General features: G+C 40.5%; 1 protein-coding gene across 15 annotated transcripts in view; it reads right to left on the bottom strand.

Annotated features, from left to right (window-relative positions):
• ANKS1B (ankyrin repeat and sterile alpha motif domain containing 1B) overlaps positions 1–16,673 on the bottom strand; it is an 885,134-nt gene that overhangs the window by 405,050 nt on the left and 463,411 nt on the right. For 14 of the 15 annotated variants that reach the window (XM_054988165.1, XM_054988166.1, XM_054988167.1 and 11 more), the window contains exon 1: positions 10,569–10,769. In XM_054988165.1, coding sequence (XP_054844140.1) covers positions 10,569–10,769 — 201 coding nt within the window. Of the gene's footprint in view, positions 1–10,568; positions 10,770–16,673 lie in introns of those variants that run through there. The other variant, XM_054988164.1, reaches the window with a different exon arrangement.

Genomic DNA, 16,673 nt, shown 5'->3' with positions numbered 1-16,673 from the left:
AGAGCAGCTATCAAGCTGTTTTGCACTCTTCTCCTGACTTTCAGTGTGTTGAAAGAGTTAACTGAAAAGAGGTATCTCTCTCCTCCTGGCTTCTCAGCCAGGAGCTATCAAGCTATCAAGCTGTTTTGCGCTCCTCTCCTGACTTTCAGTGCATTGAAAGAGTTAACTGAAAAGAGATATCTCTCTCCTCCTGGCTTCTCAGCCCAGTGCCTGCTTTTAGCAAGAAGTTGGTATGTGATTTGATGTTTCATTTGTGTTTATCCTATTTAAAAAACCATAGGATCCGCGAGGATCCGTGTGGATCCTGGTTTTACTTTCTTCCTGTTTAAAATATGCTTTTGGAAGACTGGCTGCTTGCTTTTAAAATCAGGTGGGATGGAGGATTCTATCCCTGCTTTTTTTTAAAAGCTGGCTGAAACTTGTTGACGAGGTCTCTCTCTCTCTCTCTCTTTGGAGAGGCAGGGAGTGGGACGGGTTAAAAACTTTTTCCCCCTCTGCTCTAAGTGTGTGCGTGTGTGTGTGAGAGAGAAAACGTCCCCTCCCGGAGGGGAGGCAACTCATTGCTGGGTTAAAAACTCCCCCCTCTCTGCTCTAAGTGTGTGTGTGTGTGTGTGTGTGTGTGTGTGTGTGTGTGTGTGTGTGTGTGTGTGTGTGTGTGTGTGTGTGTGTGAGAAAACGGCCCCTCCCAGAGGGGAGGCAGCTCGTTGCTGGGTTAAAAACTTTTTTCCCCATCTGCTCTAAGTGTGTGTGGGGGGGCGCCCCTCTGATCCCAGATCCAAGATTGGAAACGGGACTTGATCGGAGTGAATCGGTGATCTGGGGTCGTCACCAGAGCAGATCCACGAACAGCTTGATCGGTATTTTTTTTTTGGATTGTGCCCATGTCTAGACACAATAATTAATCTGTTGCATTCGTCTGTTTATATTATCCAAAACACTACAAACTCTTTCCACACTGGCATTTGGCCCAGGAATTTAAACACTATAACAAATTTTAAGCAGCAGGTTCTTTGCTGAAAATATACTTCCACTTATCGATATGTTGTTCCCTCAAGAGATGTGAACATCACGTCCAAGGTACCAACACCTTCAAAAAGAGAGGCAGCTGTTTTTCCCATGGTGCTGTCTGGTGCTCCCTGGATTCCTTGGAATCTTCTGGGAGAGGGAGGTAGTGTTGGTGTTGGAGAGTGCCTTCAAGTCAGAATTGACTTATGGAGACCCCAAGTGGGGTTTTCATGGCAGGAGACTAACAGAGGTGGTTTGCCACTGCCTACCTCTGCAGCCCTGGTCTTCATTGGAGGTCTCCCATCCATTTACTGACCAAGACTGACCCTGCTTAGCTTCTGAGATCTAACAAGATCAGGCTCACTTATCAGGGCAGGAGAGAGAGAGAGACTCTCTAATACTAACAACTGCATTTTGCAGTGGATCTTTTGCAGCCTTACAAAATATAGTTCACCTGCCTATATTAGCTTGGGGAAGATCAAGAACCTAGACCCACTTTGACCTTTTATTTCTTTGCTTGCAATTCTGTCTGTTGTGTAGGCATGGGCATGAATTGATATACGAATCAAATTTTGTGACAAATCGAGCCGATTCATGTATCGCAAAACCGTGTTTCATGGGGCTGCATTTTTCATGAAATCCACGACTTTTGGAGACGATTCGTTCGCTTTGTGACTGCTTCGTGCTTCCAGACAGGCTGGCACCAATCCATTGATTCCCTAGGCAACATAGGCCTGGAATGTCTGCAGACCTTTTGTTGCCGTGGAAACGCCAATCTTAGCCCACATAACCTTGATAGGCAGCTCTCCCTGCCAACCTGAGAGCTGAGGAATGCGGGTCGGCACAAGTTTATCTGGGAACTGTAGTCAGAGACTCCTTCCCCTTTCTGTTTCCTTTCTCCATTTTTAAGAACGAGATGGTGGAGTAGCAGTGGCGGCAGCCTCAGGAGCTCCTTCTGCCACTGCTTGCTGCTTGCCAGCTTCAGGAACCCTTCCCTGACTCTCTACTTCCTGTCCTGCTGCTCTGACATGCCTTCCCACCCACCACCCGCCCCCAAGCTCCCCGGGGCAGATCCTGAGTGGATCTGCTCTGCTCGGCTTTTCCTTTGAGAATTTGGAGACGGAGTGGAGGGCATGAAAGAGCAACAGGAGGACAGGAGGATGGGAAGGAAAAGTCAGCAAAGAGAACCTGAAGAGAGGAAAACCCAAGCAGATCCGTTCTGCTTGACTTTTCTTCCAGCAGTAGCAGAAAGCAGGAGGCCAGGAGGACGGGGAGGGGGGAACGTCAGCAAAGACAGCTTGAAGAAAGCTACTTGGAGGGTGCCTGGAGGAGAGCCTGCTGAAGTCTCCCTGCAAGTTTTTCAACTCTGGGTATGAAGGGGGCCATTGAAGCATCCTGGGTTCTGATGAATCACGAAACTAATGAATCATATAGCGAAATGGGACAATTTCATGGAAGTTCGTGTTCTGTGATTCGTGGAATGCAACAAAATGCAAAACTGTCGTTTTGGTTTTTTTCCTCATTCATGCCCATCTCTACTGTCATGTGTGTGTGTGATTTCTAATAACCTAACTAGTTTAAGTAAATGGTGTGTTCTGATCTGGGAGGATTTTATCTAATGCTGTCTCCCTCCACATTAATGCCTTGGTCCTCAGTCATATTACTAAGAAAATATAACCAAACATTTTAGCATAAAAAGTGGTTTGAGGCAGGAATCTGGCAGAACAGGTTACTCAGCACCTGTCAGTTTTCATCCTTTATTTCATAATATTTGTCATATATGCCTGTCTGCTTATCTGCCATGAATGTATTCTGTGTTATGTACTGGCCCTCTGAGGGCATGAGAAGTTTCTTATTGATGTTAAGACAGTAGGTTATCTCACAAGTATTTACTTTCTCTTTCCTGGTACCTCCAACAAGTGTCCTTGAAGGCTGTCTGTGGCCAGCTCAAAATGTATCCTTCTTGGGAACGGAAATATTTCAGTCTTTGTTCTGTCTAGCCTAAACCTAGCTTCTCCCTTTCACTCCCCCCCCCCCAGCTCTTTTGTGCTGAAGACTTTAACGGTCCTTATCCTGATGGCGGGAACTTTCCCTATAACTAACATTACCAACCCCATTTACGTCACTTCTGCCAATTCAGCTGTCTGAGCACCTTGAACTTGATGGATCTTTAATAAAGTTACTTCAACCAATACACCTGTGTGTTTGCTGTGGAGAACTTGGGGATTCTACCTGCCAAGGACTGACAATAGTCCTATTACTAAGTAGGTAGTGGCATGGTGCACCTACTTAGTTTGTGTGCATTTGGGGTAGATTTCTTCACAGTGGTTTCCTACCTCCACATTGGAGTAACGGACAGTATTGGTATAAGGGGGTTGAAGGCAGAAGAAGGCTCTCAAAAGGTATGTCACAAGCCTATTATACTTGCCATTCAGAATTAGCAAAGTAGAGTTTATATACATATGGCCATATAATACAGCCTACGAACAGACCTTGCAACCTTGGTGCCTGTGTTATGTGTTCTCTAGAAACTCTGAAAGAGATGCCATGCTTACAGATACAGCATTTAAGGCTCTATTAGGGGGGAAAAAACATTAAAATGTCAATTGCAGTCTACATGTCCTCAAAGGTAAACAAATCAACAAACCAGCAGTATTCCCTTTTAGTTCCTATCATGACAAATATGGCAGATACTGAAAAGCTTTTCTTTAGGAATTTCACAAGTCCTATTAACTGGCAGTAAGCACTGAGCTCAGATCCTACTCAGTAATGATACAGTGGAAAACCTATATGTTCCAAAAAATGTATTCATTCCACAGGGAAGATGCTACCAATGATTGCTCCTTGAAAATAGGACCTATATAAAAAATAACAGTAGTTATAGTAAAATAAAATATTAAAAATTCATTAAGGGAGATGGTCATCAGATAGTGGTTCTTAGCATACTTTATCTGGTATATTTTTATTCTTTGCTGGGTGACCATGGACTAGTCATAAATTCTCACCCTACCCTACCTACAGGGATATTGTGAGGATAAAATAGAGGAGGGGATAACAATGTAAGCTGCTTTGGGTTGCCAGTGGGGTGAGAAGTGGGGTATATATGAATTAAATAAATAATAATGGTTATTCCAAATCAACAGATACAGTAAAGAGAGTTCAATACTTTGCTGTTTTTGGAAACTACATTTTCCAGAAAAAGGAACTGAAAACCATTAGTTCCCCCTTCCCCATCTTCTCCCATGATCTTAGAACAGTTTGCAATACATATTAGTATTATGTATTTAGAAAAAAAGCCCAGTCACCAGCCTACTCTGTGTCTGTATCTACCAGCTTTCTATGAAAATATCAGCTTTATTTCATGTTTTTCTTACTCTAGGTTACTAGATCATTCAATTGATACTCCTCTATGCTGTGTGGAAGATATTCCCTAGTCTCCGTTGCAAATCTCTATTTCTGGGCCAGCAACCAAGCAAAAGAAAGAGGTTAACCCAAAGAAACTTGGCAAAGCCAATAAACGGCAAGGAGAAGGAGGAAGGGCCTGACAGGATAGAAAAGAGAGAGAGAGAATCTCTGGCTGCAAGGGAGGCTTTGAAAGTTAGCCACACAGACAGCCACACAGTTAGCCCCCCACCCGCCCAAGGACAGTGTTCTCTCTCTCTCTCTCTCTCTCTCTCTCTCTCTCTCTCTCTCCATCCTCCTCTTCCACTTTCCCTCCCTCCTTTATTACTCTCTTCATTACCTGCAAGCTATCCTGTTCACTGAAATGTCTCTGCACCAGAAGCAATTGCCAGAACTTGCACCACTTGTCCCAGGTAGCTTCTGGAGACACGTGAAAGCTTACTTAATGACTTAAACCTACTTAAATAGCAACCACTTTTCCTCAGACAGAGACAGCAAATACTGGATGGTCCGATCAAAACCAGACACCTGGCAACCCCACTAAGGAGACATATAGTATGACTTTAGCCATGGGGATTGATTTATGGGGGATATAGCGCTACATTAGGTGTTATGTAGATAGTTTTAACTTTTTAATAGCCAAATGCAGAAAAGGGATCTGTAAGCAGCCTCAAAGCATTGTAGAACAAAACCACACACAGATAGGGTTTTTTTCTGTACCTGTGTCTTTCTGAAGACATCCAGGGAGCCTATATGGTAAGAGTGGAGCAGAAGGCACTTCTTACTATTGTACACAAATTACACAGAATCTGAAGCACCCAATCCTTCTTCTCATAGCCTGTCTAGGGTAACGTTTGAACATGAAAATTTTCCTTATGCCACCATGGGATAATTGCTACATGCTTCCCATCCAATCAACATAAGAATGATGATATGTCAATTTTGGAAAGACAGTTCTGATATTCAAGAATTCTCAGGACATGGTATTGGCCTACACAGGGTCTTCCAAACTGCCTCCTCTTTATCCTTTTGTGGTCATTTCCACTATCAACCATTAGAGCGAAGGAAGGCTCAGAAACAGCGTGGTTCTTTGTAGTGTTTTGCAACCCCAGCCGGAAGGAAGAGACAGACACAGGCTTGGAATAAAGGGCCGTGTATTAAATGACCATAAAGGTAATGCATGGCAAGAGCTAACTAAGCGGTACAGGTCACGTCCTGGGGTCAACTCCGGACCTCCGCTTTGACCTGTCTGGGCAAGCCCCACGCCCCCGGGTGTAGGCCATCCTTTGAATGGCTGCAACCCGGGCTGCCAGGCCATGGATCCCCATTGAAGCACCTGTTACGCCCCAGCTGCACAGCATGAGGGGGAGCCTTGTATTGAGGATCCCCGCAGGTTTCTGCCAGCGTACGGTAGCCGCAAGCAGGCATACCACCCTTAATGGCAGCCCTGTCCCCATTCAAGGGGAAGCGCCACAGGGTGCTCACCAGCCCGCACCCTATTCCCAAAATCTCCTGCCAACTACTAACTAAACAGCACAACCCAACAATAACTCAGAACACTGCCATTAGTGCAAGGTAGGCAAAAAAAACCCTTCCCAAAAGCCAATCAGGGAAAAGAGGGAAAAAATTCCTACCTAGCTCTGGACCCATTAGCCAGCTATTCCTGCACTAAAAACAGGGTGAGGTGGGTGGGCCAAGCACTCAAAGAGACTGCAGCCAGGAAGAGAGGAGCCACCTGAATCAGGCTCTTGGCTCCGCCCCCCGGCTAAGCCCAGGATGCCTGGGAAGGGAGCCTGTCTTCTTTCCTCCAGGGTGGGGCCGCAAAGGACAGCTCCCAGCTTGAGCTGCATTCTGCTGCTGCTGGGAGAGCCGCAGTCTCTGAGCTCAGTTCTTTCCTCAAAATGACATGTTTGGAAACAAATACAGGATTGAGCCATTTTCCTGAAAGGAAAATGGGAAATGAATTGGGCTCTGAGATGGAGTGGTCCAATGTATCAAACATGCCTTTTGGCCTTTTTCTGTGAGTCCAGTTATTTACCCCCAGCAACTGTTCTCCTATACAGTTGAAGACAGGCTCTGTCTTCCCACTGTCCCTGAAGAAATTTTGTCTTGAAAGACTGGGCACAGAGGATACATCCTCTATACCCAATCAACTTCTCTAGTGGTTGATCAATTGAGAGAGAACACAAAGTGGCCAGAGTTGTAGAGCCTATGGGCTCTCACTTGTCTTGTCTGATATGCTTTAGATTTTCCTTAATAAATATCCCCTTAATTTACAGAGTTTGGGTTGTGAAACTATGGAGATCATAGTAAGTAAAGTTTTGATGAGTCTGTCTAACTATTCTTTTCTAATTTGTACCATGTGCGTGATTTGTCTACTGGCTGGAAGAACTAGCTGAGTAGAAATGGCCATGTGCTGATGTTGTGGGGAACTAATTTATGCATAACGCATGTTTCCACAAAGTCTGGTTATAACGAACAGCTTTAGCAGTGACAGTGATACACTGGTCAAATCTCCATACTGATTACTATTTCTTTCATGGTTATTTCTAGTTCTATTAGTCAAAAGGGCACAGACTGTGATAGCTTTAAGTGCCAGACATCATATTTGGCCTTAATAAAATACTGCCTTCCTTTTTTGTTACCAACAAAAGTATTACATGGGAATAAAATCATATTCTGCTATTAATTATACAAATGTACAGAGGAAGCAATGGTCAAACCCATCTCACTGATGAGTGTAGTTGTATAATACATGTATTTGCATATATGTGAATGTAATATCCATACACTACATTTTAATATGTGCACATAAAACATATTATACCTTAAAAATATAGGCCATGAAGGCAACCGGAGAATTATTTCATCTACTTATGCCAGAATTTGCCTGGGGTCAAAGATGATTGTGTTCTGGTTACAGTTCACATCCTAACATCCATATATTTTAACTCTAATAATCAGGAATCTTTTAGTTCTGGAATGGTCTGATATTTGGATTATGGTTGTTCTCAATACATCTCTGAAATCACTGTAGGTCAATTCATTTGACTTCTATATCCTTCATAAATGTTGGCTAAAGTTTTTGTCTGCTATCTTATTGAAATTATTTATTTACATCGAGATGCTGCTGTGATTATAGAATCAAATACAATTAACCAAAGTACAGTATTTTCAAGACTCTGCATAAAATCTATATTGGGAATGAAAGAGTTAAATAGTTCATCAGGTTTCTTAAGTGGTTAGACCAAACAAGCTACTGTAATTTGTAATTAGCTGTAGTACTGTAATTGCCAGGATATACATCTTCCACTGTCTTAGGAATTAGTTAAATAGTACAGTGATCATTCCACTATAATATCACCGATGTCATCAGTGTCCTTTCACCAAGTGCACATTACTACATTACCAAAGTTTTACTTTCAAATGATATAATAGTTTACTCTTTGACAAATTGCCAGGGCTACTAATAATAAATGGATTTGTTTAAGCATAAACATCTCAAACAGTGGCTTTAAGCCAAGTTCCAAGATTCGATTTATGTAGGGGTTATCAATGGATTGTGTACCTAAAGATTTTGTAATAACCTGAGGATGGCACAACTCTTTTTATGTGAGCATGAATATTTTAAAAATATAACAAGTTGGAGAGCGTTAAACTGCATTTGAAAAAAGGTCTAGAAAAGTAATGACAAAATCTCTGAAGGACCTCTTAGAAGTAAAAGTAGTATGAATGGGAAAAGAGGTTATTTTTCTTCATTCCATGCACATTAACTGTTATCAACAGATCTTGTGGTAGTTAAATGCTTAATATCCTTGTGTTGCCAAAGGAGAGTAAACCTAAGGGCTTAATTTCTGTGATTCTAATGAATGCTTTACCAAAGAACACTTTTATCTGAAAAATACCTTAGGTACCAGAATGTGATTTTAATTAGTATAATATTACTGTTGAGACTTGCTTTAACAGCACATATCTTTGCACAGATATAACATGATATTTCTATCAGTGTTAATTATATTGCCTTACTAACTGCATTCCTCCATGAAATATCTAGAAAGTCACACAGTACTACATATTTTAAATAGGTATGTGGTAGCGTTGCTTAGGCAACAGAAAAACAAATAAGCATCAGAACATATTTCTAGAAAAGCAAAAACAGAAATATTGTGAAGAAAGAACAGGGAAAGACTCTAGTTATTGCTTCCACTGACATAATATAATTTGAAGATGGTCATTAAAATAAATAACGTTATTAGCGAACTATGCTGCTGATTAAATGAAGATATTTAAAACAGACTAAAAGATGTTATTAGTTCTCTAATGTCAAGAAATATAATATAGATTTTACATTAGCGGATTTGATTTGCTTTCTTAACAGACTAGTGTTTTTTTCAGCACTAAACATATAAATGCCTTTTCATTTTTTTTAACATTCAGGATCTTTATGTTATACATTTTCTAAAGTATGCTAGCATAAATGTACTAATGACATGCAACTGCTGTATATATAAGCAAATGAAATTTTATGATTAGAAGTGAAATTGCTGTTTTCAAAAGTCTTAACATAAAAATATATTTTATCTCTTTTATTTTTTTTCTCAATTGAATGTGTAAGCTGATTATAAAAATATCACCCATATTTGTCCTACTGTCATCTCTTCTATCACAAATAGGCTGTTGTACCTGTTGTGTGTTGAACTTTGGTCACAATGCAAAGGACTGGAAATAACCTAACCCACATGTTACTTGAATAACTCTAGATATTTGATACTTCTTACAGAACATCTTACCCAGATGGGCAAATCATATAGATCTATAGGAACAGAGTCAACTGAGGACTCTGCATTCCATCCAGTTAATCTCTGTCCTAGAATACAATGTTTAGATAGCCTCTCAATTTAATTTTATTGCTCCTGGAGTATTCATTAGTAATTGTGCACATGGATACCATCTCCCTCAGAACCACTCCCATCTGGAACTTTGAATACTGAATAGTCTAAGTGACTGTCCTCTCTATATATATTTATTTTTTTCATTAAAATATATATGGATTGCCTTTTTGGCTGCAGTAAACAACAGAACAACAGTCTAATTCTGATTAGGCTACAAGAGATTATATTAAGAAAAATATGGGTGAAATATTCAGTTCTGGTACTTCATTAAATTTATTAATCTTATTGTATGGATAGGCAGGATCAATATAGCCTAGAAATTAGGACTGGTAATATTTCACCTGGATCTATTTTTCTAATACAATAGATTTGAACACTGTGATCTGGTAAAGAACAAAGTACTTAAACCTCTTTTAAAAACATACATGTGAATAACATCATTATCCAAATGTTAATCACCATTACTGCACTGGCACAAAATTATGCATTTCATATAATGTATGCAAGGTTCTTTTGTAAACATAGAAGCAGTTAAAACACTGAATCACAAATAGAATAGACTGTGAAATAAGAATAGATTCTGAACAACAGGTGTGGTGTTACTACATCTAGACTGATAGGCACTGGAAAGATTGGAAGCTGTTTATTAGCTACCATTTTTTCTGTTTGTATTCATTTTTAGTAACAAGCTTATGGAGATTTGACTTAAAACACCATGCTGAATGTGTGCACTACATATCAGAGATAATTCATTTGTCCATATTCATAAACTCTTTATACTTAAAAGAAGGTGGTTTTAGGCATACATTTAAACAACAACCATTTCTTTCCATATTCCAGGTATATCAACCCTTTTTAAAGCTCTAATTGGTAGTCCTTTAACAGGATACTCAGAATTGTATATAAAGGTAAAGAGTTATTATTAATGAATACCAACTATTTATTGAACTGTTAATGAATAATAATATGCAAACTACCCCATAGGAATGTTGGTGATTTTCATAAAAAAGGAACTATTTCCCCCCCAAAGAATTCTATAAGTAATTATGCCTTTACTTTCTAAAAAGGTTTAGAAATTAAATTGGAAGCAGGCAAAAAAGTGTGCCCCCCTCCCGCAAATACTCATACTCATACAGTCTACAGGTAGTATTGTGTGAAATGTTTATCAAAAAGGACACTACAAAAACCAAAATAAATTCCATTCTATGCTGAATAAGATCTCATGAGGCACAGACTCAAACACACTGATATATATAGGCAATCACTTACCATAAACTGTACATTGTCAAATCCATTAGCCAGCAAGTGGTTCTCATACTGAGATAGCCCAATATTTTCCAACCATTGTCCCACAGTCTGGACAGGGCATCTAGGTGCTGAAAGAGTTTGAGAAGGAAGGCGTTTAAGCAGTGAATATCCATCCACAGGATAATAGCGATGGTCCTGGGCTGAGAGGTGGCATTGCCACATTGTGTTCCGGGAGAAGTTGTTATCAAAGGAGCCTGCCAGCTTGTCAGATTAATGCTTCCAGCAAGTAAGAAAGTCAGAAGTAAAACATAGTTTCCAGGGCAGGTTATACAGTAAGAACTGCTCCTACCCCAACATTTCATAGGTATTAATCTCTACCACAGAACAATACGTCATGCTGTGGGGGGGGGGGGGAGCATATCAAGCTAAGCTAAGCTAGTTTCCGTTATATGTGATTGTTGGAATACTCCACAATGAGCAATGCACTGCTAACAGCAAGAAATCTTTTATCAAGTACTCCTACACTCATCAGTATGCAGCTCCATGCTCCTTGCTCCCCCTTGCTCGCTCCCCTTCATTACCCAGCCTAGGCTACACCTCGCACTTTCAATAATAGCCATCAGATAAGGCAGATTTTTTTGTCTGCAAGCTGTAAGCTTGCTGCTGCTGCTTCCACCTACACACCCATCCAAGCGTCAATCTTGAATGATGAGAGCAGTCAAAACAAATGCAGAAAATAGCAGGTCATCAGAGGCAAGCTAAAATGCTCAGATCTGAATAGAACCTTCCTACCAGTTGGGCATTAGAGAGATCTGCTTGTTGTAGATGTTTTACGTTTCAAAAGACATCAGGAAATGCAAAGCATTAACTGTATGTAGCCTACAGCATGGTTTACTATTTGCTTCCTTTTTTAAAAAAAATACTGCACTGAGGTTTGCTCTGTTCACAGCATGCCCCCAACCATTATTCCAATTATTCATTTTTTTCAATCAACCAGCTACAAAATAATCTGTTGCATGTTTTCTTATTATAAATGGGCACAACCTAAATTGCACAACATCTTTTCAGTCAAAATAATTATTTCTTCATCTTCAGGTTTTTTCAACCATAAAATACTACCAGTCATGAGAAAATCTTCATTATAATCTATTTAAAATTCAGTCTGAAAAGGTCATCCATCCACATTAACAATTAAATGAATTTTTTTTACTATGAAAAAACCAGAAATGATTTCCCTTTTCACAAAGGATTTGTTTGAAGAGAATATATGAATATTATGAATTTTAAAGATATGGGGATCATTCAATATTCCTAAATTTACAAAAATATCTGACAACCTATAAAAACAGAATAATCATTCATAAATTTTAGTTTTCCACTCTTTGTCAAGTGCATAGGGTAACAGTTTATTTATAGTACAATTCTAAATATAAATGAAATATGAAAATTAGGGGGTTTCACATTAAAAGGGACCATTCAGCTTTCATTATGTTACAGGCTTTAACAAAACACATCCATTTATCATAACCAAAACATACACACATTGCACATTGCCGCAAATCAGAGCACACATAACACCTCAGCTGCTTACAACCTAAATATTGCACACTGTTCACGTACATGAATCAGAAAGCACAACAAACTATGACTCAGTTCTAGTGTGACTGAAGTCACAGAGGAGTAGCTTGGTGACTTCAACAGATCTTATTCAACATCTGTAACCCATTTGCCAGAGCCATTGAATCTTCTGACAAATCTTAGTGAAACATTAATGAATGGACAAATTGCAGTCTGAGGCAATTATTCTGTTTTGTTAATATTTATTAATATAAGATCATCAGAACTATAACCACAAGGAATCTAGGCAAAAACAAGAGCATCTGAGGGATCAAGGCAAAAAATTATTTTTGCCTGATCTTCATATTTTTTCATTAAGTTCTATCTAGTTCAAAGGGAAGAATTACTTCCTTCTCTCCTAAGAGTCCCATGGTGTAGAGTGGTAAGCGAGTCACTCACTACCTGAGTTCAATCCTGGCAGAAGCCGGGTTCAGGTAACCAGCTCAAGGTTGACTCAGCCTTCCATCCTTCCGAGGTCGGTAAAATTCTGGGGGGTAAAGTGTAGATGACTAGACATGGGCACGATCCAAAAACACCCCCCGATCAAACTGTTCATGGATCCACGCTGGTGACGACCCCAGATCACCGATTCACTCCGATCAAGTCCCGTTTCCAATCTGGGATCGGAGGGGCTCCCCCCCCCACACACACTTAGAGCAGATGGGGAAAAAGTTTTTAACCATGCGACGAGCCGCCTCCCCTCAGGGAGGGGACGTTTTCTCTCTCTCTCTCACACACACACACGCATGCACTTAGAGCAGAGGGGGGGAAGTTTTTAACCCGGCGTTTTCTCACACACACACGCACGCACACACTTAGAGCAGGGGGGGAGTTTTTAACCCGCCCCTGCCTCTCCAAATAGAGAGAGAGAGAGAGACACCCCGTCAACAAGTTTCAGCCAGCTTTTTAAAAAAAGCAGGGATAGAATCCTCCATCCCACCCGATTTTAAAAGCAAGCAGCCAGTCTTCCAAAAGTATATTTTAAACAGGAAGAAAGTAAAACCAGGATCCACACAGATCCTCGCAGATCCTATGGTTTTTTAAATAGGAAAAACACAAATGAAACATCAAATCACATACCAACTTCTTGCAAAAAGCAGGCACTGGGCTGAGAAGCCAGGAGGAGAGAGATATCTCTTTTCAGTTAACTCTTTCAGCACTGAACGAACTCAGGAGAGGAGTGCAAAACAGCTTGATAGCAGCTCTCAAAGCAAGGGGTTTTTGAAAGAGTTAACACTGAGAAGAGATCTCTTCTTAACTCTTTCAACGGCACTGAATGAACTCAGGATGAGAGAAAGCCAGGGTTTTTTGTTTTCTCTCTCTTTTAGCAAAAAGGAGAGATGTCGAAAAACGAGTCAACAGACCGTATAGAACAGCTTCAATTGTATTTGTTAGAGGCACAAAAAAAGCCTTGGGCAAAGAAAACAAAGGGAGAGCGCCCGGATTTCCCGGCTGCTCTCAACAGCAATTAAGCGAGGACAAAACAACAAAGGGAGAGTACTCAAATTTCTCAGCTACTCCCACAGGAATTAGATAAGGAAAACAGAAAGCAAGGGGAGAGCACTGGGGTTTCTCGGCTACTCCCGACGGGAAAATGGCAACGGGCTTGCCAGGCTATACTTTATCCCGTTTCGCACAAAATTAAGCTTCTTCAGCAGCCAAAATCATAAATTCCTGAAAACACACAAAACACAATGCTTTACATAGTGAGCCTCAATTAAACAGTAAGAATATAACAACATCATGAAATTATTTTGTGTACATATTTACCATTACATCATGTGATTCTACATAACAAATAAAAGTTGCTGGCCGGCAGACAGGAAATAAACGTTTCTTCTCAGTTTCAAAACAGCTGTAGTTTCTCCCATCCATCTGCAAGCCCTAGTACGTGGGTGTAACCTAAATAGAACGCCCAGCATACCTAATAGAGACAGCCCCAACAAATTAAAGGGCACATAGCACCAATGCACAAAACTTAATGAAGAAGTTGGACAGGAACCAAAAATCAACAAAGCCAGTGAAAGATCCCATCATGCCAAAAATGGAGAAAAATCTATCTCCTGATTGAGACCACTGGGTGCCACAGTCCTAAGATTAAAAATCCATTTGGCTTCCAAACGAAGGAGAGTTTTACGATCTACATTGCTCCCTCTCATGTCTAAAACTTGGAGTACAGTGTAACAAAATTCACGCTCATTTTTATGATGTGCCATAAAATGTTCAGTGAGTGGCCACATTTAGAGTAACATTTGTGGCCATTGTAACATTTGTCAGTTCTCTGTAAATGTGGACACTATCAACCATCCAATAACTGGGAATAAGTTGTTCACAAAAAGTTTTTCCACATGTAGTACCTCAGGGGTAGTTTATGCCATTAAGTGTACCTGTGATCTGCTTTACATTGGCAGCACCATTCGACCTGTGAAGCTCCGGATTCAAGAGCACATGTCGAAAATCAGGAATGTTGCTATTGAGGCACCACTCACTGAACATTTTATGGCACATCATAAAAATGAGCGTGAATTTTGTTACACTGTACTCCAAGTTTTAGACATGAGAGGGAGCAATGTAGATCGTAAAACTCTCCTTCGTTTGGAAGCCAAATGGATTTTTAATCTTAGGACTGTGGCACCCAGTGGTCTCAATCAGGAGATAGATTTTTCTCCATTTTTGGCATGATGGGATCTTTCACTGGCTTTGTTGATTTTTGGTTCCTGTCCAACTTCTTCATTAAGTTTTGTGCATTGGTGCTATGTGCCCTTTAATTTGTTGGGGCTGTCTCTATTAGGTATGCTGGGCGTTCTATTTAGGTTACACCCACGTACTAGGGCTTGCAGATGGATGGGAGAAACTACAGCTGTTTTGAAACTGAGAAGAAACGTTTATTTCCTGTCTGCCGGCCAGCAACTTTTATTTGTTATGTAGAATCACATGATGTAATGGTAAATATGTACACAAAATAATTTCATGATGTTGTTATATTCTTACTGTTTAATTGAGGCTCACTATGTAAAGCATTGTGTTTTGTGTGTTTTCAGGAATTTATGATTTTGGCTGCTGAAGAAGCTTAATTTTGTGCGAAACGGGATAAAGTATAGCCTGGCAAGCCCGTTGCCATTTTCCCGTCGGGAGTAGCCGAGAAACCCCAGTGCTCTCCCCTTGCTTTCTGTTTTCCTTATCTAATTCCTGTGGGAGTAGCTGAGAAATTTGAGTACTCTCCCTTTGTTGTTTTGTCCTCGCTTAATTGCTGTTGAGAGCAGCCGGGAAATCCGGGCGTTCTCCCTTTGTTTTCTTTGCCCAAGGCTTTTTTTGTGCCTCTAACAAATACAATTGAAGCTGTTCTATACGGTCTGTTGACTCGTTTTTCGACGTCTCTCCTTTTTGCTGTTTTGGACCGTTCCCCTCTTTTTTCTCCTCTTCTCTCTCTTTTAACCCCTTCCTCTCCCAATCACTTTGCTTATATTTTTCTCAGGAAGTCACCTTTTCACTCAATTGTTTGCTTTTCCTCGCTAGGGGAAATATTATCAAGTTTCAAACAGAGCTCAGGCATTCCCCTGCCTCCGTTGCCAGGGGAACAGATTGTTGGCGCCTGAATGTCTAGCTTCCCGGTCCTATCACGATCGCCCCAGAGTCCTGACTGCTGGATCATTTGCCGTGGAAGACAACGATCCACCAGGTCACGATTGGGAGATTGCCATTATCGTGGGTTTTTTTTTTATCGTAATCCAGATCGTGCCCATCTCTATAGATGACTGGGGAAGGCAATGGTAAATCACCCCATAAAAAAATCTGCCAAGAAAACACTGTGATGCAAAATCACCCCATGGGTCAGTAATGACTCGGTGCTTGCACAGGGGACTACATTTACCTCTACCTCCTAAGTAGATCTGATTTCAGTTGCCTTAGATATGCCTAACAGTTAGTTTCTAAGCAGTGTTACACCTTTCTGTACCCATTGACTTCAATGGATTTAGAAGTATGTAACTCTGGTTAAAATTGCACTGTAAATCTGTACAGGATTTGATTCTCACTCACTCTTTGTTTATGTGTATGTGTGGTCAGGATTTCAGTCTTCATAATTGAACATATGAAACTGCCTTATATTGAGTCAGTTCACTGGTTCATCAAGGTCAGCCTTGCTTATTCTGACTGGCAGTGGCTCTCCAGAATCTCAGGCAGAGTTCTTTTACATCAGCTCCTTTTGGATCCGTTTAGCTAAAGGTGCCACAGGGATTGAATCCAGGACTGTCTGCATGAAAAGTAGATGCTCTACCATTGAGCCATAGCCCCTCTCCGAAGAAGATGATTTAAATGCTGAAGGTAAACAAAAACACATGTGCATAAACACTTCAATATGATGTTTAATTTTTAATTATCTGCCAACTTACATATCTTCTTAAAAGCATTTAAGCTTACACATTTCAATTATTTTAAAGCATGATTTCATTATGGGCTCCTGTGTTCTCTGTCTTCTATTAGCAGAGTCTCTCTCAGTTTCAAAGGGCT

Source organism: Eublepharis macularius, chromosome 9 (assembly GCF_028583425.1).
Source record: "Eublepharis macularius isolate TG4126 chromosome 9, MPM_Emac_v1.0, whole genome shotgun sequence".
Classification (NCBI taxonomy): domain Eukaryota; kingdom Metazoa; phylum Chordata; class Lepidosauria; order Squamata; family Eublepharidae; genus Eublepharis; species Eublepharis macularius.
Note: the sequence above shows the minus strand (reverse complement) of the source record. Positions and strands in the feature narration are given on the sequence as shown.